We start from the raw sequence: 26,454 nt of genomic DNA, 5'->3' as shown, positions 1-26,454 counted from the left end.
GATATTTCTTGGGAATTGAAGTGGCTCAATCCAAGGATGGTATTGTGATATCCCAGAGGAAATATGCTATGGACATTCTAGAGGAGACAACTTTGTTGAATGCTAAGCCCGAACGATACCCCCATGGATCCAAATGTCAAGCTTATGCCAAATCAGGGGGAGCTATTTTCAGATCCAAAAAGGTATAGAAGATTGGTTGGAAAGTTGAACTATCTTACATTTACTCGACCAGACATCTCATTTGCAGTCAATGTAGTAAGTCAGTTCTTGAATTCTCCTTGTGAAGATCATTGAAATGCAATGATCCGCATCCTCAAGTACATTAAGAATGCTCTAGGTAAAGGTCTTCTCTATAAAAACAAAGGTCATAACAGAGTTGAGGGATACTCAAATGTTGATTGGACAGGTTCCCCCAGTGATAGAAGATCCACATCTGGGTATTGTGTATTCCTTGGAGGTAATTTGGTTTCTTGGAAAAGCAAGAACCAAAGTGTAGTTGCTAGATCAAGTGCTGAAGCAGAATACGCTCCATGGCCACAATCACCTGTGAACTTATTTGGTTAAAACAACTATTGAAGGAACTCAAATTTGGAGGCATTAGCACAACATCTCTCATTTACGATAATCAAGCTGCTTTACATATTGCTTCCAATCCAATGTTTCATGAAAGGACCAAGCACATTGAGATAGACTGTCATTTTGTTAGGGAAAAAGTCCTATCTGGAGATATAGTCACTAGTTTTGTTAACTCAACTGATCAATTAGCTGATGTTTTCACTAAGTCTTCGAGAGGGCCTAGGATAGATCACTTATGTAACAAGCTTGGTGCATATGATCTATACTCCAGCTTGAGGGGGGAATGTTGTAAATGATAGTTTAGAATATTAGTTTAGAAGTTCCACATCATGTATATCTCTTTGTATTTTTTTCTTTTAAGTTATATAATAGACTCTCCGTTGTGTAGTTGAAACACACGGGTTACTTATAAATCTCTTTGTTCTTGATATTTAACAATATATATATATATATATATATATATATATATATATATATATATATATATATGAGGTTTGATTTTCTCATATTGCACGAAAATTGAATTCTCATGTTATGACTTAACTAGTGGTGGACCCCACATTTATTAAAAAAAGAATAAAAAGAAAAACTTTGCACGCAAATCTCGAAGGGTCATGAGAATTGAATTCTCATAGCAATATGAAAAAATATTTTTCCTATATATATATATAATTTTATACTTTCCCAGGAAAAATTTAACCTTATGCCAGTCTTCATTCGAATTTTGAGTTTTTTTTTTTAAATCTGGGGCCATCATGATCTTTGTCTTTGCAGAAAGCTGAGCTGTATATAAATGGAAAATAATTATCTCATGTTGCATGAGATAATTATTTCATGTAATAGAGATAAAATAGTGAAGTCTATTATTTTTTTTAAATAGTGGATCACACTATTTTGTCTGTTGCATGAGGTAATTATCTCATATAACATGAGATAAATATATCCATATATATATATATATATATATATATATAGGTAAAATTATTTATGTAGCCACTTTACGGACAACAACGACATGTGTATGGTTATGATTCTCCTCATTTAATGCTTTCATCTTTTGTATGATTATGATTTCTTACATTTAATGCTTTCACGTATATATATGACAAGTGTTTGACTGTTGCACGTACAGCAGCTGCAGAAATGTGAACCCCATATATATATATATACATATATATATATATGGTAAAATCATTTCCGCAGCCGCTTTACGTACAGCAATGACAGATGTATGGTTATGATTTTTCACATTTAATGCTTACATCTTTTGTATGGTTATGATTCCCCACATTTAATGTTTTCACGTATATATATGACAAGTATTTGACTGCTGCACGTACAACAGCTGCAAAAATGTAAAGCCCTATATATATATATATATATATAAATATGGGCAGGTTCTTTTCACACCAGTGTAAGACTAACAAGTCTTACTCCACATCTCAACCGTTGATGGACGAAAATCATCAGTTGGTATTTGTAGTGTAATTAATGATTAATTAATATTACTTAATTTGTATGACTTCCTAAAATAACTGTTGGATGCACGAAAATCAATTGTTGAGATATGGTGTAAGACTTATTAGTCTTACACCGGTGTAAGATGATCCTGATCCATATATATATATATATATATATATCAATGTTTTAAAACTCGGACCGGTCATCGAACCGGTCGAGGTACTGGGTCACTGGTTCAACCGGGTTGAACCGGTTTTACTGTTCACATATTAAAAATATAAAAATATTACTTATATTAATAAAAATTCACATAAGAAAACTATCTATGAGCTTCAAAAAATAAATTGATTTTCAATGATAGCAAATATTATATACTTCTAAGTTTCTAGCTCTAGACCGTTGAGATGAGATCATGAGACCATCAGTGTTTATCACCACTTAACTTCATGAGATCATTATAAGATGCAACTAAATTACATAAACGAACTACACTAATCTAAAATACCTTATTATTTTCACCTTACTTTTAATCATATTCATCATAAAATATGAATATGATTTAATTCAAGAGTTCTTATCAACAAAAAAAAAATTAACAAAAAAAAAAGAAAAGGAAAAACCGATTTAACCCGAGTCAACCGGGTCGCCGGGTTTCGGCCGGGTCAACCGGTCCAATCCGGGCTGACTGCATAACCGGTCTAACTACCCGCTCGGACCGGGGAACCCACCGGGTCACCGAGTCCCGGGTCGACCCGGCCGGTCCGACCCGGGTTTTAAAACACTGATATATATAGTCATCTTACACCGGTGTAAGAATAATAAATCTTACACCAAATCTTAACCATTGATTTTCTACATCTAACGGTTAAGATTTATTAGGTCTCACTCATTAATTAATTTTTAATTCCCAATAAATCTCAACCATTGGATGCACGGAAATCAATGGTTAAGATTTGGTGTAAGATTTATTATTCTTACACCGGTGTAAGTTGATCTTATCCCACACACACACACAGACACATATATATATATATATGACCTTCTTCCACGAATATAAAAATAAAAAAATTACACTCAATCGCAGCCATTTATCCTGTTTTGATCTAACAGCCACGATGCGTTCAGAGTTAGTGATCACATGACTTGAATCTTCTTCCAAAATTTGATTTTAACATTTTTTTTCTTTGATGCTCCAACTTGAACGACGATCTCCTCCCTTCCCCTTAATCTCTCACTTTTCCACAACAGCTGTCATTATCACGTTGAGCTCCTCCATCTCAGCCACTCTACCTCCCTTCAACATCTGCATCTTTCGCCATCCCCAACAAGTTCATCAAATTCCTTTTTAATTTCGACTTTCAAACATTGAAATAACATCTGTCTCATTAGCTATTTTTGGAACAGTGACCAATGTACCACACATTGGTCACTTTTTTACCAGTATGTCACGCGAACAATAATATTTGTCAAAATGCCACGTGTTAGAGTTCGCTACAGCAGGCAGCGAACTCGATTTGCTGATATGACGTGTTACTAGTTGCCATCTAGTTCGCTACTGGGTGTAGCAAACTAGGTGACAATTAATATCCCTCCGCTCTGGCAAAAACAAAACACGTGACAATATCATAGAAGTTCGTTGGGGGTAATAGCAAACTAAGTAAAAATAACTATTGAAATATATGTCAGATACACATAAGTTCGCTACTTAGTGCCTATAAAAAACCTACCAAGGCTTGTCTAAGGCTGACCGTAGCTAGTGCTTTACTTAGTTAGTCGTTTACCTTTGTTTTGGAAAGCGATTAGGCCTTATAAATAACCAAACCAGGGGACTTTCATTTATGATTAAACACACATAGTTCACTACTTAGTGTAGCGAACTTATGTGTGTCAGACTATTTTTACTTAGTTCGCTACCACCTCTAGCAAACTTCTATGACACTGCCATGTGTTTTGCTTTTGTCAGAGCAAAGGGATAGTAATTATCACCTAGTTCGATGGGCATAGTAGCAAACTTTCCCGCATGGCATATCGGAAAATAACACTGTTCGCGTGGCATTTGGGTAAAAAAGTTGGTGAACAGTGGCATTTTGATCATTGTTCCGCTATTTTTCTCCTTTCTCTTTCGGGGCATCCTAGTCTAATCCAATGCCTCTACTAGGCATATTACCTTTTTGAATGAAAGGGAATGTTGTATAAAAAGAGAGAGGAAGGGCTAGCCAACAAGTCTAGTGCTGCTATTTAAATTACTGAAAGTAACAAGCTAACCGATGAGTAAAATATTACCTTTTTGAATAATGAAAATAAAATGGAAGCAATAAAGAACTTGCTGCCTCTTTGATAAATAAGATTTGATTATTGTTTTCGGTTGTAGGTTGGCTAGCTTTTGGGTTCTATTTTTGCTTTCACAATTATTAGTGCCATGGTTCCAAAACTCTTCCTTTTGGTACTTATTAGTGTTGACGAACTCGGCAAGTGCACCGGTCGTACAAGTAATAAAGTGATAAGAAAAGTTGTTGATCCCACGAGAACTGATGACCAAGCAATAATTTATCTATTTAACTAAAGTTGGATCGATCATAAAAGAATTTCTTGAGAATATTGTAATTAAATTAAAAACAGAATTTGTAAACTTATTTTTAGTTTTTAATATTTTAGAAAATAAATTCAGAATTAATAAATCTAGAAATTGGTTTTGAGTTTTTAATAAAAAGGCGTAGCTAGGATTTAACTTCCCTAATGGTTTCTTAATGAGTCTACTTATTCTTACGATTACATTCAAGATCAAATTATTAACAGTTCTTTCTATGATCGATTAAATCACAATCCCTCAGTAATCCAATCCTTTACTCTAATCAAAAGCCTAATCCCTTAGTATTTTTTCATAAAATAAGCATTAACGCAAGAACTCACAGTTATAGAATTTACAAGTCTATCCCTAGATCATACAAATTCCAGCAATCAACCATGGGTTCGGTCCTCCAAGGCCTGTTAGAGCTCTCTTCAACCTGCTCATGGCTAGATCGATTGGTTTCGGGTCAAATAGGATGAACTAGAAGATTCCACCTCTGAAAGGCGCTACACCTAATGGCTTAAGTCGTTGTTCCCATTTTCTCGCTGACCCATCATGCAAAAGGTACGTCGTTAGAGTGAGTGCACTTTACTAATAGAATCATACACCAACATTCCTATTGTCATGCACGACTCATATGTTTATCTACGAGTGATCAAGTCATAAATAAAACTAATCATGGAAAATAGATTGATTGCATAATTTAAAATCAAGAATGTAAATCATAAGAAATGCATACATCAATTAAGAACCCATTGGTTCTGTCTCATCCTAACTACTAAAAGGAATTTAGCTATGCATAATTATAAAAAAGAATTAAAAGATACTGGAAAAGAAATAGGGTTCATGGTAAAACTTGACTAATGGTGAATATCAGTGATGCAGATTTGATTTCTTCCTTCTCCTCTGCACCGCTCCAGTGTTACTCGTGCTTTCCTTCGTCTTCGTCTCTGAATTCCTTCTTTCTCCGCGTTCCAGAAAAAAAATCTCCTTCACAGCTTTGCTCGCGTTGTATTTAAAGAGAAAATGTGGACTTCTAAGTTTGGACCAGCTCGCTGAGGAGCTCGCTTCAGCGAGCATTTTTTTTCTTTTTCACTTACTCACTCGCTTAAGCGAGGAGTGTAGCGAGCTTTATTGTTTTGCTCGCTCACTTGCTCGCTTCAGCGAGAAGTGGAGCGAGTGTTAACACTTTTTTTATATATTTATTTAATTTCGTATTTTCTTGATACTAAGGCGATGTCAACTGTTTTCTCATCCTTATCAAGTTGGTAATTTGTTATTCTAGTCCGAAACAACCTGAAACAACAACAAATATTATAATCTTATCTATTTGTTGGCAATTTACTCTCTTTTACTATTTTATTATTTAACACTATATTTTTAATTATTTTAATTATTATTTGAACTCTTTTTAACAATAAAAACACAATGTCTTGAACACTTATCAATTAGTAACATTTTACTTTTGTTTTTTATCGGCCAAAAGAGCTTTACTTCACTTTTCCACTTCATGTTATGTTTTTTCAAAATAAAATAAACCCAGTTGGATATTAAGAGACAACATAATAATTATTGGAGACGTTGATAAGTTCACGACAGGAAATTGATAATTTTATTGATGATTTATTCATAAACAAATATTCCAATTCAATACACAAGAAGATATATAACTTTTGAAACATGAGAAACTATACATAATGCTATAGAAGAAGATACACATTCCTACTACTCTCTAACTCATACTAAGAATTACAATACTTACTGCTACATAGACTAGCTATACAGAAAGCCAATTTTGTTTGATGACCATCTAGTTCCAATACTTGTGCAGAAGAAAACTGCAATTAAAGTTTATGACCATTTGGTTCCCAATACTTTATGCAGAAGCAAACTGAAACACACTTCAGTAACATTGTTTATGCACCATTGCAATTAAAGTAGTCCCAACTGAGTTTGCAAATGATTGACCAACTTCCATAATCCAATATATCTCCATGAATTGGGCAATATGAATAACCCTTGTACCATTCTGTAGTGAAATCTTTTTTGATAAATATCTGTAAACCAGTCACACCAAGCATAAGTAAATTCAAAAGTAAACTTGAGAGACATATATTCTCTATTTCATGTCCCCAAATCAGCAACTAGAAAAAGTTCAAGATTTGCAAATCAGAAAGAAAGGCAAAAATCAGCAAGCAAAATCACCAAGGAAGGATTAGGGTTGTGGCTCTTGAGAGCACTCATGGTGTAGTTGGGACTGTCACTAGCAAGTTCAAGATTTAGATGCTTGAAGGAGAGATGCCTAACAGATCAATACCTTCAACTTCTGCCCCACAGTGCCTGCTACTTCTGTTTTGTGTGTTCCCTTGGGGACCTACGAAGATGTTGATAGAAAAAGAATGTTGAATAAACAGAACAAGCACAAAGGGTCTTCAATCAGATTCAAGATCCAGACATAATCTAATGGACATGCCTTGGTTCTCCTCATTCATTATACAAGGAAAAGAGATACATTCAACCTAAAAATAAATGTTACTTTAGAGAATGACACTGAGACATCAAGTCTAATTCTAAGAATTAATCAAAATCTCGATATATAAAACCAGTGGCGGACCATGGAAAATTCTTTATCTCCGCACATTTAGTGGAAAGGGTTCAAGGGCAGCACCTCTGAAATTTCTTTTTGTAAAAACAGTTTAGATTAATACTTTATGTACAAGGTTATGAATTCGCTAATGAACTAACAAAAAAATTTGGTCCCCACTTTAGTTCTTTACAAAAAAAAAATTAGTGACCTGGTCTCTATAAAATTCAAAGTGGACATATTTTAGTCTTTTAAGTGACTAATGTGGGTCTTTTTTGAATTTGTGAGGGACCACGATTTTAGTTAAATTGATCCACTTTGAATTTCTTAGGAACCTCAAGACTAATTTTTCTTATAAGGGACTAAAGTGAGGACCGTGTTTTTTGTTAAGGACTTAAAAGGTATTTACTCATAATATAAATATTGAACCAAGAGACAAATAATAACCTGCAACAAAGAAAAAAAAAACTAAAATCACAATCTTTATGTCCGCACTTGCTGACATTTGACCCTACCTGGGTTCGCCGATGTATAAAATCATTAATATAGTTTCACCCAACAGCTTAAGCTTTTGGGTTGAATTGGTTCTTTACATGGTATCAGAGTCTCAGTGTACCGGGTTCAATCCTCACTGTCACCCACTTTCTTTCTAGTGGAATTTCTTTCTTCGCACAGGTAGGTGGGCCTGTGCATTGACCACTCTTCAAGCTCAGTGGACTCTCATGTGAGGGGGCGTGTTGAGATATATTCAATTTAAAAGTTTAAGCTGTTGGGTTGAATTGGTTCTTTACACAAACCTAAAAAACCAGACAAGATAACGAAATCAATTTAAGTTTTAAAGCTAAAACTACACCTAGTTCAAATAAAAGTATAATAGCCCATATTAATTAATTAGGAAATCAAGTGTAATTAATTAATTAAACATGTTTTAGTGAATGAAATTAAGTATGAGGCTTAATGAAATGAATCTGAGTCACTTTGGAATTAAAAAGTGTACTCAGTGAAAATTAAGGGGTATAAATGGGTACTGTCAAAAGTACCCAAAATATAAAAATAAAAATAGTAATATTCCTAGAATAATATTCCAGACTTTTGGGTAAAGTTTGGTAATTATTGGAGTTAAATAGATAGACGAACCAGTACCCGCTTAGAGCCACTTAACCTATGTTAAGTGACTTAAGTCACCAAATGACCCCCCATTTCCCACCCACTTCGTCGAGCCAGAAACCAGAAAGGAGAAGAGAAGAGAGGGAGAAGAGAGGGAAGGAGAAAAGGGAGGAAGAGAGAGAGAGATCAAACCTTGATGGTTTTGGATGATTCAAAAGCCTAAATCGCTTAGAATCTCGCCCTCTTTCATAATCCTAGCTTTGTTTTGAGTGGGGAGCATTGTGGAGAGAGATATTACCTCTCAAAAATTCGGCCATTGGAGAGGTTTTGGAGTTTTGGTGGCTTCTACCTCCATGGGAGCTTGAGGAACACTTCCATCATTGTTGTGCAACCATTGGTGGTAAGATTTAAGCCCTTGAACCTCATGATTCCTTGAAATTTGCATGGGTTAGGGTTTGTGAATAGTAAATTGGGATTTTTATGAAACGTAGTTGAATTAGCTATGTTCTAGGAAGAATGGAGCTTAGAGCATGTTATGGAAAATGCTAGGAATGTCATTTAATCGGTGGAAATGAGCCTAGATAATCATTTGATAATTGTTCATGATATTGGAAAATTCATGCTTGGATTGGTTAGTATTCTAGCATGTTGAACAATTAGTGAGTTGAATGATTGATTGGATCCTTGTGATGTCTAGGATTGAGACATTTGGACCAACCGTGAGTGATCAACCATTGGAGCAAGCTATGGAGCTTGAATAGCTCATTGGAATTGGTAAGCTCATACTTGGGTTGTGCTTTGAATTGAGTAATTGATGGTTGATTGTGAAATACTCTTGGATGCAATGTGTTGATTGCATTACACCATGTGTAGGTGTATGTTTGTAAAAGTTGATTGCTGAAACTGTTGGTGAAGAACAAAGGTCGACTGAAGCATTGAGGTAAGCCTTCGGACCTTGGGTGTAATTCCCTTGACTGTTCTACCAAGCCCTGAAAGGGTGGAGGTTGTGATTGTGTATATAAATGCAATAAAATAGTGTAATGCTTTGTTATACGTATGTGTATGCATTTGGTGTGGCATAGGATGGTGTTTCCCTATGTTGGTATGTGGCATGACGATGCGTAAATCATACTTGGTAGTTAGCTGGCCAGTAGGACTATTTGCATCTGAGTTTCCTTAGGACAGCTTGAGAGCTCGAGGGATTTCTCCTGGAGATGTATTGCACTTTGCATAGATATGTATTTACTGCATTATTATTGTTATTGCTATTACACTGATATGGAACTGTGGGGTGGAGAGATGCTCCAAGGACCCCTGGTTTACTGGATATATTCGTATATCTCACCCCGTGTTGTGGGGACCCCCTTTCAGGTAAGGATGCTGCAGGAGCCTCTGGTGGCAAGTGGCCATATCTGGATTATGCATGAGATGTAGCATTCCTTTTGAGTTTATGCATGCCTTTTGTAGTTGACATGTATAGGATTTTATTTTGAAAGCCCATGGTCATATGTATGTCTTGATTCATTGGATGAACTTAGCCTATGCTCATGCCTTTGGTTACACCTATTGTTGATGGGAGCCAAGGGAATGATCATAGTGTTTTGTAAGCTAAGTTCTATGATTTGTAAAGGATATGTAATGTAAATGATGCCTACTTGAAATTCAATATATGCATGCTTGTTATGTATTGAGTTGTTGAATTGGTTGGGCTGAAAATCAATTAGGTACCCCTTTGTTTAAACTGGTAAACGATGAGAAAACAAAGGTCATGCTGCCCAAATTCTAGCTAAATCTCATGAGGAGAGGTTGGATGAGGCTAGGATTTAGTTTTGGGGCATGAACAATTGGGGTATGTAATGGGGATGCATTTTCCCCTAGGCTTGGACTTGAGAAATGTGGGAATTAGAATTCCCTGGCAGCGCGCTTAAGCGCCCAGGAGCGCGCTCAAGCGCCCTGCTGCCCTTGCGAGTGCCAATGCATTCTGCCTCCTCGCGCTGGAGCGCCCAAGTGGGGGCTTAAGCGCCCAGGATTGCGCGCTGGAGCGCCCTGGCCCGCGCTTAAGCGCCCTTAGCCACTGTAGGAGGAAATGCTTCTGTCTCTGCGCGCTAAAACGTCCCAGTGGGAGCTTGAGCGCCCAGGCTAGCGCGCCTGAGCGCCCTGTTGCGCGCTTAAGCGCCCATCCACACTGGAAATGCTAATGCTTACTGCCTCCGTGCGCTTAAGCGCCCAGATGGAGGCTTTAGCGCCCGATAGCGCGCGCTTGAGCGCCCGGTAGCGCGCTGAAGCGCGCTGGGCCTGTGACCAACACTCTCTTGTGTTGCTTCAAATTGTCCTAACTTGGACTACAGTGCTCCGATTTGAGCACGGTTTGAAGCCACGGGTAGCTAATGAAGAAACCTACAATATAGTAGAAGTATTGAACTAAACAAGAAGTAAATTAATGGTTTAAAAATGGAAAATGAACATGATGTTAAGCTTAATTTATCTGTTTCCGCAAGGTAATACGGTTATGATCACGAAATTGGGTATTATAAGTTCGGTACGTTTTAAAATGAAAATTTATCCGAATTTTAATTGAACCCATGTGATTGTAACTGCGCTTAATATCATAATGCGATGTTAACAAACCGGTTCTAGAACGGGGTGTTACAAAAAGCAAACCCAGTATTAAGCTACTTTGGGCCATCTGCAATAAAACTATACCATACCCTCTTTAATCAAAAAATATACCTCAATGCCACTGATCCGTTTATATTCTTATAAACTATCACAACACTGAAGTAGCTGAGTGATGTAGCGTCTCTCGAAAATGCATCATGTGTCCTTTTCATAGTCGCTACATCATTCAGCGACTTCAGTGTCCTAACAATTTAAAAAAATATTTAGAATCTGCGGTATTCAGATACACTTTTTGGTTAAATAGGGCAATACGGTTGATGTCCCAATATTTTCTCCATATCGTCACAAATTTAACTGTAAAGCTGTCTACGCTTGTCATTATAAGTGATTATGACTTCCTGATTCTGACAAATGAGGAGTACATAGTCATGGATTTTATGTGAAGGAAGATGTTACTCCTCCTGGCTTTTATATATGTTGCCCATTTGCCCGGGTAGCTGTCATTTTTGTCACTACACTTTTAAGTTTTTTTTTTTTTTTTTTTTTAATTTATTGAAATTAAAAAGAAATCTTATAATGCAGTTAACAAAAGTCAGGTTTCGCCGAGCTTTCAAATCTTTTGAGATGCCAAGCATAACTCCTGTGTGAAACCACATAATTAATCACTTTAAGTTGAGAAGTAGCAATTTTCTTGCTCTATGAAAAAGATCATCGTCTTGGACTCTTGTGGAACTTGTCGTTTACACAAGGGAAAAATTTATAGTGTTTGGACACACCTCAACTTGTGAGTGATCAGACTATATATTGTTCATGTTACTTTAGGTTTGAACACAAGAGTACCTACAAGCAAACACTTAGATTTCAATACTTGTGAGTGATCATGTTTTCCTCTACTTCACAAATGGCAGCTATTTTGTTGTGGTTTCTATATGCAACCACTCTCAATTTACGCATGGGACAAAGTTTTTGCAATGGAAAAGACCAACATGAACTTTCAATATTTAAGCAAAGCATTAATGATCCCTTGAAGAGACTCTCCTCTTGGTCCACTGAAGAAGATTGCTGCAAATGGATTGGGGTTCAGTGTGACAACATCACAGGTAGAGTCTCAAAGCTAGACCTCCATTGTCCACTTGGTGATGTTCAATGTTTAGAGGGTGAAATAAACTTTTCTGTCTTCAAACTTGAATTCCTTAACTTCTTGGACTTGAGCTCTAATAACTTTAAGGCTATTATTCATTTTCCAAATGGGTCTTCAAATATATCCAATCTTATATATTTGGGCTTATCAATGAATTATAACCTCCACATGGAGAGTCTTAGATGGGTTTCAAGTCTTTCATCTTTGAAATATATGAACCTTAGTGGTGTTTTTCTCAAAGATGAAACTCTTTGGCTTCAACATATGACTATGCTCCCTTTCCCTTCAAATTTGAGCTCCTTAATTTTGAGAAACAATGGTCTAAAAGGACTGATTCCTGAATGGATTGGTCAATACAAACATTTAGAGGAGCTTGATCTTTCTAACAACTCATTTTCTGGTCCCATTCCTTCAGCCTTTGGAAATCTGTCATCATTGAGATCTTTAGATGTTAGCATCAATCACTTGAATGGTAGCCTTCCAAGAGATATTGGGAAACTATCAAAGTTGGAGGTTTTATCCATGGGGTTTAATTCCTTTTCAGGCATCCTTAGTGAACAAAGTTTCACAAAACTTTCAAACTTGAAGTCTTTGAGCCTTGACTCATCTGATTTTGTTTTTGATTTGGGGTCCCAATGGAAACCCCCTTTCCAGCTTGAAAAGATTAGTTTCAGCTATTGCAAGCTAGGTCCTAAGTTTCCTTCATGGATTTATTCACAAAGATCTCTGTTTTATCTAGACCTTTCAAGTTCAGGGCTTTCATTCAATGTTGATGAGTATTTCTGGAGCTTTCTAAAACAAATAGACCATCTCTTTTTGTCCAATAATTCAATCCATGGAGACATATCCACAGCATTGATTAACAACACACAAATTGATTTAAAATGGAATAACTTCAGTGGCAAGTTACCCCATTTATCTCCTAAAGTCATCTTCTTTGACATATCCAACAACAGCTTCTCAGGACCTGTTTTTTCTTTCTTCTGTCAAAGCATGATAGTGGAACAACAACAACTCTTGGACGTTTTGGACATGTCACACAATCTTTTATCTGGAGAATTACCTGAATGTTGGATGAAATGGCAATCTTTGCTCCATGTGAACTTGGGGAGCAATAATCTAACTGGTAAAATTCCTGATTCTGTGGGCTCATTGATCAAACTTCAAACCTTTAGAGTTAGAAACAATAGTTTATTTGGAAATATACCAACTTCACTTAAAAGTTGCAAAAGTTTGTGGTACCTTGATTTAGGCTTAAACAAGTTCACAGGAAATATACCACATTGGTTTACAAACTTGAGTATGGCACTCTTGTTACCATCAAATAAATTCAGTGGCACTATTCCATTACATATATGTGAACTTTCCAATCTTCTAGTCCTTGACCTTTCAAATAATAGACTTTCGGGACCAATACCAAAGTGCTTATATAAGATTACAACAATGGTTTCAAACAGTGTTGATGAAGCCCTTTTCATGTCTTACTTTCATAATTGGTTTTTGGCTCCAATTTCTGTAAGATCAAATTTGGAGGATCTACCCTTGTTTGTTAAAGGCCAAGAATTGAACTATTGGCATGCTTTGAAGTTTATGCACAGTGTTGACCTCTCAAGTAATGACCTTTCAGGATCAATCCCTTCTGAATTATTCAGACTCATTGCTTTGCAGTCTTTAAATTTGTCATATAATCATTTGATTGGAAAAATATCAAGTGACATTGGACATATGAGGTTTTTGGAATCTCTAGACCTTTCAAGAAACCTACTTTCAGGTGAAATTCCACTAAGCATGTCAAATTTATCATTCATGAGTTTCTTGAATCTATCTTACAATGATTTCAATGGAAAAATTCCACTGGGCACCCAGCTTCAGAGTTTTGATGCATCTAGTTACATTGGCAATTCACAACTTTGTGGGGCTCCTCTTCCAAAAAACTGCTTAAAATCCATGGAAGAAGAACAAGAAGAAGAACAAGAAGACGAAGAAGAAGAAGAAAGTGGTGATTTTAGATCATGGTTTGAAATAGGCATGGGAGTTGGATTTGCTTCTGCATTTTGGGGTGTTTGTTGTGCCCTTTTCTTCATCAGAAGATGGAGGCATGCTTATTTTCATACCCTCCATAACCTTTATTCCATTATTGTTGAAAAGATGAATCACTTTCTCTGAATGTGCATCTAGTTATGGTAATTGAAAGGCATATTTTGCACAGGTATTAATCTATTAAACAACTTATCCTTAAATTCTTTTTTTTAGTTTATGCTATATATTGAGTAAATGTAGATTTTGGAAATTTATATGCATGCATTACATCATATTGATTCTTTAGTCTCATATTTTTGTTACTAATTTAGTTCTTAAAAAGATAAAATAGACTTCATTAACTATTATTACTATAAGAAAATATTGATCTTGCTTGTAACATCCCAACATGATCTTCAAAATTATTCTATTCTATAGAATTAATATGAGAAATTTTTTATTGATGTACTAAGTTTTTAAGTTTAACATAGTTGCATTATATTGTTATTTTATTTCATTGTTAGTTCTGTAAGTTGCCTTAAACTAGCTAGCTTAGACCTTATAAGACTTTAATTAATGTAGAAAGATTAATAGAGCTTAAAAAAAAATAATTTAATTTAATTAATTAAATGAGTAAGGTTGGCGCTGGGAAATTATCTCCTCTATCCATGACTTTCCACCAAGCCACAACATGATGCAGAAGATAAGTTAGGGAAAGTCACCTCCTATATGAATTGGATCGAATTCGAATCGAATTAGTAGGGTAGAGTGTCAAGTGGCAAAATTTTCTAAGATAAATAGTTAATAAATCTTTGTTGCATGTGCAATTTAAGTTGAACATTATTGTGTTAGAATTTGTTATATGTAATATTGCATGGATGGTTTTATAGATTACTCAGAATCTCGAGATTATATTATTGTTTTTCTTAACTGAAACTACTCATATATATATATATTCTTTGATTATCTATTGAGTTGACAAACTCATTTTTTTTTCATATGAATGTTTTATCAATTTCCAGATCCAGGACTTAGATTTCAGCAGAAAATCCAAGTCTCAGAAAACAGCAAGAAAAGCAAGCTTGAATTCTAAATATTTATATGTTTTTTGTGGCTATTTTGTTTCGGTTATATCAATAATAAAGGTTGTATAAATGTGTCTGTAGCTTGGAAGCATGTATCTTAAAGATGAACTGAGTAGTGTTTTTAATCTGCATGTTGTTTTTAGCCATAATATGGGTAATAGTACATGTAACGTACTCTGAATTATATGTAGTTAATTATTGAATTTGATCCCTATATATTTCTAACTTAATGTTCTGTAAGTCAACATTTATGGGTTAAATTATGTTGTCTTACTGAACGGAATCATGGGAAATCTAATAGTCACCCAACTTGCAAACGTGAAGAATTGGCTAAACAAATAAGTAATAGAACTGTAACTATATGAGTCAGTTCCTTGATTATGTGGGATCTTGGAACCTTCATCTACGGATGGAAGGAGAATCCATGGTGAGAATGGCTGACATGAGAATTACGCGGTTTGATATATTGGAGTAGAAAAACTCTTGCGTTTAAGTGGAGGGACCTTTTCTTCATGGCGTGTTGGATTTTGTTAAGGGTGTGGGTGATGTCGTGATCCAATTGTGAATCCATGCGTATACTAAATTTAATCTTTCTTACAAGTTAGCCTCACAAACTTAATTTTCAACAAAGTATATTTAGAGTTATCAAGTTATATCTAACTTTCTTGTAGAAATAATGGAGTAACTCTAGAATTTAATGGGTAATGTTTTTCTCTTCCTTTTGACAAGCAATTTTTCTACGCAAACACAAAAGTGGACCCATCAATTTTTTTACTTTTCTTTTATTTTAAAAATAGTGAATCCCACGATTGATTATCTCTATAACATGACCTAAAATTTTTTCCTACAACATAATATTTGTTTTTTTTTTCATAATTTAAACCTATAAATGTTCTATACAAATTAAAATATAAACTTTGACTATACAGAACTTTATTATATGTGTCAGGCGCACATATGATAACCAAATAGATTCTCACGATCAAACCAAAAGAGTAGAATCAGAAATTAACTCAGTAACTAATTCATGTAAAAATATATAATAAGATTGGGGTGATAAATCTAAAATAACGAATATATGATTATAAAATACTAAACAAACAATAAATCAAAGTTATGATTGTGTGTATCTTGTTGGGCCATTACAAAACCAAAGAAAAGCCGGAAGAAACAAGGGAACAAGATACTAGGGTATATCACCTATTCAGAAATGGGCTGCCTTCTTGCAACGCGAGTATGATGGCTCATGGGATTTAACCCCCCGATATAAATAGGCTAGAGAAGAGACTTAACTAATTATTCAAAAAAGAGTTTGTCTCCACTGGATCCACTCGTAATGAAAAACCAGGGTGGAGGACGGTGCAAAAAGACTAGCCTCTGTTGTTAATTTAATAGTCAGATACCAATGAGAGAGTCAAATAGCACAAGCTAATGACTTACAATATGGTCCAATGTGTCACCTGAATACGGACAAAACCTGGTTGCTTCCTCGTGCCGCGCTACCTACCCAATTTCAGTATATTTGTATGAAGTAAGGGATATAAAGTAAAGGGATATATCTCTGTGCGTGTAAGTTTATGTCTGCACTTGCACAAACTGACACATAGGTGAGTTCGCCAGTGGCTCAGACTATTAATATTGTTCATGTTACTTTAGGATTGAACACAAGAGTACCTGCAAGCAAACACTTAGATTTCAATACTTGTGAGTGATCATGTTTTCCTCTGCTTCACAAATGGCAGCTATTTTGTTGTGGTTTCTATATGCAACCACTCTCAATTTACGCATGGGACATAGTTTTTGCAATGGAAAAGACCAACATGAACTTTCAGTATTTAAGCAAAGCATTAAAGATCCCTTGAAGAGACTCTCCTCTTGGTCCACTGAAGAAGATTGCTGCAAATGGATCGGTGTTCAGTGTGACAACATCACAGGTAGAGTCTCAAAGCTAGACCTCCATTGTCCATTTGGTGATGTTCAATGTTTAGAGGGTGAAATAAGCTTTTCTGTCTTCAAACTTGAATTCCTCACCTTCTTGGACTTGAGCTCTAATGACTTTAAGGCTATTATTCATTTTCCAAATGAGTCTTCAAATATCTCCAATCTTATATATTTGGACTTATCAATGAATTATAACCTCCACATGGAGAGTCTTAGATGGGTTTCAAGTCTTTCATCTTTGAAATATATGAACCTTAGTGGTATATTTCTCAAAGATGAAACTCTTTGGCTTCAACATATGACTATGCTCCCTTTCCCTTCAAATTTGAGCTCCTTAATTTTGAGAAACAATGGTCTAAAAGGACTAATTCCTGAATGGATTGGTCAATACAAAAATTTAGAGGAACTTGATCTTTCTAACAACTCATTTTCTGGTCCCATTCCTTCAACCTTTGGAAATCTATCATCATTGAGATCTTTAAATGTTAGCTTCAATCACTTGAATGGTAGTCTTCCAAGAGATATTGGGAAACTATCAAAGTTGGAGGTTTTATCCATGGGGTTTAATTCCTTTTCAGGCATCCTTAGTGAACAAAGTTTCACAAAACTTTCAAACTTGAGGTCTTTGAGCCTTGACTCATCTAATTTTGTTTTTGATTTGGGATCCCAATGGAATCCCCCTTTCCAGCTTGAAAAGATTAGTTTCAGCTATTGCAAGCTAGGTCCTAAGTTTCCTTCATGGATTTATTCACAAAGATCTCTGTTTTATCTAGACCTTTCAAGTTCAGGGCTTTCATTCAATGTTGATGAGTATTTCTGGAGCTTTGTAAAACAAATAGACCATCTCTTTTTGTCCAATAATTCAATCCATGGAGACATATCCACAGCATTGATTAACAACACACAAATTGATTTAAAATGGAATAACTTCAGTGGCAAGTTACCCCATTTATCTCCTAAAGTCGTCTTCTTTGACATATCCAACAACAGCTTCTCTGGACCTATTTTTTCTTTCTTCTGTCAAAGCATGATAGTGGAACAACAACAACACTTGGCAGTTTTGGACTTGTCTCAAAATCTTTTATCTGGAGAATTACCTGATCAATGTTGGATGAAATGGCAATCTTTGCTCCATGTGAATTTGGGGAGCAATAATCTAACTGGTAAAATTCCTGGCTCTATTGGCTCATTGATCAACCTTCAAACCTTTAGAGTTAGAAACAATAGTTTATTTGGCAATATACCAACTTCACTTGAAAGTTGCAAAAGTTTGTGGTACCTTGATTTAGGCTTCAACCAGTTCACAGGAAATATACCAATTTGGTTTACAAACTTGAGTATGGCACTCTTGCTACCATCAAATAAATTCAGTGGCACTATTCCATTACACATATGTGAACTTACCAATCTTCTAGTCCTTGACCTTTCAAATAATAGACTTTCAGGACCAATACCAAAATGCCTATATAAGATTACAACAATGGTTTCAAACAGTGTTGATGAAGCCCTTTTCATGTCTTACATTCGTAATTGGTTTTTGGCTCCAATTTCTGCAAGGTCAAACTTGGAGGATCTACCCTTGTTTGTTAAAGGCCAAGAATTGAACTATTGGCATGCTTTGAAGTTTATGCACAGTGTTGACCTCTCAAGTAATGACCTCTCAGGATCAATCCCTTCAGAATTATTCAGACTCATTACTTTGCAGTCTTTAAATTTGTCACATAATCATTTGATTGGAAAAATACCAAGTGACATTGGACATGTGAGGTGTTTGGAATCACTAGACCTTTCAAGAAACCTACTTTCAGGTGAAATTCCACAAAGCATGTCAAATTTATCATTCATGAGTTTCTTGAATCTATCTTACAATCATTTCAGTGGAAAAATTCCTACGGGCACCCAGCTTCAGAGTTTTAATGCATCTAGTTACATTGGCAATTCACAACTTTGTGGGGCTCCTCTTCCAAAAAACTGCTTAAAATCCACGGAAGAAAAAGAAGAAGAAGAAAGTGGTGATTTTAGGTCATCGTTTGAACTAGGCATGGGAGTTGGATTTGCTTCTGCATTTTGGGGTGTCTGTGGTGTCATTTTCTTCATCAGAAAATGGAGACATGCTTATTTTCAAACCCTTCATAACCTTTATGCCTTATTGTTGAAAAGATGAATCGCTTTCTCTGAATGTCATCAAGTTATGGTAAATTGGAAGCATATTTTATATAGGTATTACTTTATTAAACAACTTAACCTTTAAATTGTTTGATTTTAGTTTATATCAGATATTGAGTAAATGTAGATTTTGTGAATTTAAATACATGCATGACATCATATTGATTCTTTAGTCTCATGTTTTTGTTACTAATTTTGTTCTTAAAAAGATAAAACATACGTTATTCATTATTATTATTATTGGGAAAAATATTTTTATGCAGATAAATTATCTGCATTTATTTCCAAAACGACGTCATTTTGGTATTGAAATCTTAAAAAATTTATATATAAAGATTTTTATAACCCTGAAATAAATAAAAAATACCATGATTTTCGTCCCAAAACGATGTCGTATTGGACTTACTGCAGATAACTTATCTGCAGTAACTGCAGAAAAAGCGAACTCATTATTATTATAAGAAAATATTGATCTTGCTTGTAACATCTCAATCTGATCTTCAAAATTATTCTATTTTATAGGAGAGGAAGGTTATACTTATAACCTATTTTTGTTTACAATCCCTTACAATCATATCTTAACCGTTGATTTCTATCAATCAACGGTTATTATTTATTGCTAATTAATAATTAATTAATGATTTTGATTTGCGAAAATAATAATCATTGCTTGACGGAAATGAACGGTTAAAATATGATTGTAAGAGATTGTAAATGAAAATAGATTATAAGTATAACCTTTCTTTTTATAGAATTACTATGAAATTTTTTATTGATGTACTAAGCTTTTAAGTTTGATATGCATGTAATATAAGGGGAAATTAATATAAAAATTAGCAAACAAGTATGATAGGGAAAAATAATGATAATAATAATAATAATAATAGTTTCTTTTAAAGGCAAATTAAGTAAGAGAAATAAATTTTGTATTGCTCGATAAAAAGTAAAGAAAAGTTAATCACAAGTCACAACTAACTGGTGGAAAATTCTGAGCACATGCTAGTAGAATGAGGACAAAGACTTTTCTTAAGCAAACTGAGATGGTTTGTTCTTTAAGTTGCCTTAAACTAACTTAGACCTCATTGGAATACTTTAATTAATGTAGTTAAAGATTCATAGAACTTAGTAAAATACATTTAATTAAATTAATTAAGGTTGGGTGGGAGAACATGGGAGAGTGACTCCCTTATCTCTCTACCCAACCAGGCCGCAGAATGATATAGAAAATTTAAGAAAAGTCACCTCCTATATCGGTTGGATCTCGAACCGAATTAGCTGGGTAGAGTTTCAAGTGGCAAAATTTTCCAAGATAAATAGTTAATAAATCTTTGTTGCATGTGCAATTAAGTTGAACATTATTGTGTTAGAATTTTTTATATGTAATATTGCATGGATGGTTTTATAGATTACTCAGAATCTCGAGATTATATTATTGTTTTTCTTAAACTGAAACTACTCATATATATATATATTCTTTGGTAATTTTTTTATATATATTCTTTGATTATCTATTGAGTTGAGAAACTCATTTTTTTTCATATGAATGTTTTATCAATTTCCAGATCCAGGACTCAGATTGCAGCAGAAAATCAAAGTCTCAGAAAACAGCAAGAAAAGCAAGCTTGAATTGTATTTGTGTATTTTGTGGCTATTCTGTTTCGGTTATATCAATAATAAAGGTTGTTTAAATGTGTTCCTAGCTTGGAAGCATGTATCTTAAGATGAACTGAGTAGTGTTTTTAATGTGCATGTTGTTTTTAGCCATAATGTGGGTAATTGTACTTTGAATGTACTATGAATTCGATGTAGTTATTGAATTTGATCCAGTTAAAGTTCTGTAACTCAACATTTAGGGGTTAAATTAATTAGATAGTCTTTCTTAATGGAAGCCGGGGAAACTTAATGTAAAACTATTTGTCTCATGTGTAATATTATGTGTCAGTTGGTTTAATTAATAAAAGGGACATAACGGTAATTGACGGTTTAAGGGGGTTGGGAAGTTATTTATGAATAAATAACTAGTGACAGATTCAGTTATTATAAGAGTTTTTGGTAGTTTTCTGAGAACTGTATCTTCAGAGAAATTCTCCTTCATTGTCTGCCCATCATAGTTGTATCCAATCACTGTCAAAGAAGATACAAGTAGGGAAAAAGGTCAAGACTCTGAGAAAGACATTCCACCATCAAAGTTCTTCCGCACTAATAGAGAAAGGTACACCCTTATGTGAAAACCATGAATTCTAAAGATCATGTATCATGTTCTTGAATGAGCATTGTTGAACATGTATTATTGATTTACTAATAAAATTACTAACATGTGGTATTAGAGCATGTGTTTAAGAATATATGTTTTTTCCATAAATAATTATGAATGAATTTCTGATTCATGAAAAGTTAGAGTTTTGAAAATAAAATATTAAAGGTACTTCTCGATAACGATCATTGAAAATAAAATTCACGATTATTATTGAAAACTCACGATATCATGGAATAGCCTTTGAATAATGTAAGGCTTTCTTACATATATTATGATGGGTTAATTTTCATTTGACGCTGATAATGGAGAAAGCATTGAAATACTTTCATTGATATTTCTCGGTTTTTGTGTCCATGGACAAAGCCATTGAAATTTATAACCGTGTGTCTCGTTTCAAGTTTTTATGGATAAAGATCGGTATTTGATATTGATTTGGAGAAAGATATGGCTTTTCGGTAAACGTGCATCAATGTTGGATTTCATAATAAGCATTTGAAATCAATTAACAAAGCATTCTGATGAATTTTGCTTCTCGATTTTTCGCGTTCATGGATGTCACTGTGCGTTGGAAAGAATGGATTATTGAATGATACGCACAGTATGAATTTTTATTTTTATCTTTATTATTATTATTTTTTAATGCCATTCGGTTTTCCATTTTGCACTGTAATATCACTGGTTATTTTCGGTGGCCATTTTGCTAAACTGTGAATTTGATTATGTGATGTGGTTGGATTAAAATTAAATGTGAAAATTTAATTCTATTATTGTTCATGAAATATTAAAATTTTGAAATTAATTATAGTAGATTTGTTAGTCACCAAAGTGACCAAATCTTGAAGAGTTATTTTAATTTCAAATATTATGAATTTTATTTCAATTACCATGACTGTGATGCTGTGAATAGTATGATATAATTATTCATGTTGTGGTATATTGAAGTTCATTATTATAGGACAGTTAGGGATCAACCCAAAGGTTGATTATTTGTTTTATAAAATGAACATAGATGTTGGTATTGTTGGCATATTTTCTCACATTTGGACATCACTACAAAAAAAATGCTGATTAGCCACACTTAAAAATGTGGCAAACATTGATAAAAAATGTGGCTAACATATTTTACCACATTTTGATTAAATGTGGCTAGAAGTGGTGTTGCAATAATTTAGCCACATTATTTTATTCACTTTGCTACATTATGACCAAGTGTGGTAGCCTTTTCTTAGCCACATTTATTGTTAATTTAGCCACTTTATAAATGTGGTTAAACTGTTTTGTTTGCCACAATAGAAAAATGTGGCTAATTGTGCCTAAATTTTTTTTAGGCACATTCATGACCATAAATATACAAAATTCCTTTTTTAAAATTAAAAACATTATGAATTCGATAAATATCAATAATAAAGAAAATAATATTGAAAATAGCTCAAACACAATTTAGTGAACAAATTAAAATGTGAACCAAACATCAAACATTATATTCAATTATCACTGACTAATTTGTACAAGTCATCATGTTTTTAATTTATATAAGCTAATCAAACTTTCTACCAATATCATAGAGGGAAAAAATCGCCAAATAAAACTAATAAAAAGTTCACTTACGGGACATCTATACAAAAAAGTATCTTCTCAATTCATAAAAAAGTACGGTAGTACAAATTTTTCATATTTAGAACTTGTTCTTGTATGCCATCCTAGTCTTTTGAAATGCCATCTACCAGATCACACCTGCACAAATCAATTTCATATTATGTTAATATAGTATTAATATACAAATATGTACAAGAAGAAATTAGAAGATGCACCTGTTATTTTCTTTATTTTATTTATTTTCAGAGCATTATTCTCATCCTCTTAACTTCAATTGATAAAGTCTACTAAAATAAAACTTCAATTGATAGAGAGCATTATTCTCCATCTTCTACTAACAAAGAAGGCTCAACTCACATGATACTTGAGAGACTGCGCTGCCGATTAAAAAGAGCTCCAATTGTAATGCCATTTTAGTACAACAACAAAGTAATATGCCACAAGTGCACCATTAATCAGTCTTCTTCCCAGGGTTGTGTTGGACAATATTTTTCCATGGACTCCTTTTTACGTTCAGGATCAAGGCTACAAAAGGGAAGGGGAAAAAAAAACTTCATTATATCTAGTTCCAGAGAATTCAAGAGGTACAAAACAGGACTTTGTCAATCCAGAAATGAATCATTCAAAATCAAGTCAACTTTATCATAGACCTATTTCTGAATCCAAGAAGAGTATAGTGTACAACACTTGCACAAGCAGACGCAGGAGCCATGGCAGCTGTAGGAAGTCCTCGAAAAGCAGCTGCCAAGGCAGGTCCTGCACCTGAACCACGCTTGTATTTTTTCAAGGGGTTCTGAACTAACACAGCAGCAGATTTTCCCAGGCCATCACAGAGACTCTCATAAGCCTGTAAAATAAAGAAAAATAACCTTTTTATAGTCAGTAAACAAATTAAAAAGCATATGCAATCACATTGAATTTCTGTTATTGTCCAAACATCCACGTTTCCTATGTACAAGGAACTGCTAAGTAATAGAAATTTAAACAAGATCTTGATACTAACAAATATAAGGAAATGTCTCGTACATTATTTGTAATTTAATAGAAACAACGCCTATCTGAGACTTGCACACACCCCACCAAGTAATGCTTCAGACAATTTTACTAATAAAGCAAGAATTGGTGCTCTGCTATTACACCAGAGTCCATCGATTGACAATATGGATAATTACAAAATTAAAACAAGAAAGAAATTCTTAAATAAAAATTAAAGAGCAAAATTTACCTTCCAAGGGACAAGATTTACAAGCTTTATATAATTCCCATTCCTTAATGCCGCTAGATCTACATGATTGGGATTGTAACACACCCGGACAAGAATAGGACATATGTCTAGCTTCTGAAACCAAAATTAATATGCGAATACATTAATATGATAATCTACAGGAAAGACTCATCAAATTAACATTTCTTAAAACAAGTCCATCAAATTACTGCATCAAAAGAGGACCTTTCCATCAAACTCCTATCCTTCATCAACATGATGTCTGGTACTATGTGAACATGGCTGACTTTGAAAAAGTAACCACATATACATAGGAAAAAGAATGCTTGAATGCAATTGAACAAGTATATTATAGCAAAACAGAGATTAAACAAAAAATTTAGTCTAGCAAAACAGCCGATGCTAGCTTACATAGGAAGAAGTGACTACATATACATCTAATCGCCTATAACGAGGTTTTATATAGCAAAACAGAGATTAAACAAAATAATAAGCAACACCACCTTCACATTTTGTAAAGCATCAACAACCATATATACCTTTATAATCTCACAAGTATTTTTCATGTATTTTGGCGTGGTTCTCTTCCCACCATAGTCTAGCATGCATCTCCCCAAATTTTTCTTAGCTGCATCACATATGAGGAAACACCGGAAATAAATTCCATATAGTTCTACATCAGAATACAATTAAAAAAGTAAAATCTAATGCGCATTTCCAATTTCTCATTCCCATATTTATACGATGGTTATGAAATTGAGACTACTTGTAAGAGCACAATGACTAAACACATAGCATCAGACTAGCGATTTCAACTTTGAAGTTGCTTCTGGCTTAAAACAATGTCAAAGGATAAAGATTATGATTATCCATTAAGAGCAGCCTCTTTTTATCCTTTTTTATCTGTTTCCAAAAAAAAAAACAAGTATCAGCTAGAAATGGTGTAATGGCCAGATGAAGAAAAAAGATTTATTAGAGAAAACCCAATTCGACTAAAGAAATCATTCAGAGACCAATAGAGGAGAAGTCAACAATAGTAATATGAATATATAAATATATATATATATATATATATGTGTGTGTGTAGGTATGTATATATATATATTTCTTAAAGAGGCTGCAGTGGAAGCAAGCACATAACACATTCACGAAGTAATGAGATAAGAGTCAATAGAAGTAAAAAATCAATTATGGGAAAGCTTATATGGTCATCACATATTCTGTGAAAATAACAAAATTCATCCTTAAAAGTTAACTTGCTCACATTATGGACTTATTGAAACTTTATTGCATGACTTTTGAGTTTCCACTATTATCAATAGCATGGCATATTTATATTACCAAGTCATTAACTGTTTCAATTAGAATCCAATTTTTTTAATTTGTTTTCATTTTCTTTCCTCGATCTCCATGACACATAGACTAGCAAATGAACAAACAGCCAAAAAAAAGACCATAACACAGACAGAGTTGCTCATAACTTGATATTCCACAAGCACTAAATAAAACATAATAAAAAATAATATAATGAATGAAATATTAAACCAATAAGCAGTAACCCATCAGCATATACAATACAACCCTTTAATGGTTCAAACCCTTCATCGAACTCAAACACAAAAAAGACTTAACAAGGAAAAGCTCAAAAGCTATGAATAAGCTATAAAACTAAATATTTTAATACAAACCTTCCATGTTAGTAGAAACCAACCATAATGGGTGAGCTATAATATTGCAGTAATATTGCCACTAATGGCATGATGCATGGAATAAGACAACTAAATAGATTGGGTCTTCAGTCTCAAAGAGTGAAGATCCGACTTAACAGTAATGTTAGTTGCATTCACTATGTACAAATAAGCTTTTTTGCTTTGAAATCATCTGAACCAATGTCCAGCATTTCCAATAAATGGTAAAAAAAAAAATTATCAGACCTAATAATGCTAAATCCATTATCTGTACAAGTTCACAAACCAAGAAGAGATTAAATTCCCTAACCAACAAAAATATTTTGAAAAACAAAACCAGCAATTCGCTAAAAGAAATAATTAAAAAAACTAAAAATCAAAGAAACTTGCTTAAATTAAAATGAATCTGTAATTTGATTT

General features: G+C 34.0%; 2 protein-coding genes across 2 annotated transcripts; one reads left to right on the top strand and one right to left on the bottom strand.

The window, feature by feature from the left end:
* Positions 1–11,817: 11,817 nt before the first annotated feature.
* LOC133304407 (receptor-like protein EIX2) lies at positions 11,818–19,266 on the top strand. Its single transcript, XM_061504448.1, has 2 exons — positions 11,818–13,954; positions 16,904–19,266. The coding sequence occupies exons 1-2, from the start codon at positions 11,818–11,820 to the stop codon at positions 19,264–19,266; spliced, it is 4,500 nt and encodes a 1,499-aa protein (XP_061360432.1).
* A 3,762-nt stretch (positions 19,267–23,028) lies between these two features.
* On the bottom strand, positions 23,029–25,125 carry LOC133304466 (autophagy-related protein 2-like). Its single transcript, XM_061504508.1, has 6 exons — positions 25,113–25,125; positions 24,886–24,974; positions 24,347–24,460; positions 23,772–23,968; positions 23,479–23,646; positions 23,029–23,259 (listed from the first exon to the last, which is right to left on the bottom strand). The coding sequence occupies exons 2-5, from the start codon at positions 24,949–24,951 to the stop codon at positions 23,577–23,579; spliced, it is 447 nt and encodes a 148-aa protein (XP_061360492.1). The 5' UTR covers positions 24,952–24,974; positions 25,113–25,125; the 3' UTR covers positions 23,029–23,259; positions 23,479–23,576.
* Positions 25,126–26,454: the final 1,329 nt, after the last annotated feature.

The sequence above is a fragment of the Gastrolobium bilobum genome, unplaced genomic scaffold (assembly GCF_033153095.1).
Source record: "Gastrolobium bilobum isolate Gb01-03AN ecotype WA unplaced genomic scaffold, APGP_CSIRO_Gbil_v1 utg31644, whole genome shotgun sequence".
In the NCBI taxonomy this organism is placed as follows: domain Eukaryota; kingdom Viridiplantae; phylum Streptophyta; class Magnoliopsida; order Fabales; family Fabaceae; genus Gastrolobium; species Gastrolobium bilobum.
This window is presented reverse-complemented; position numbering and strand designations above follow the sequence as displayed.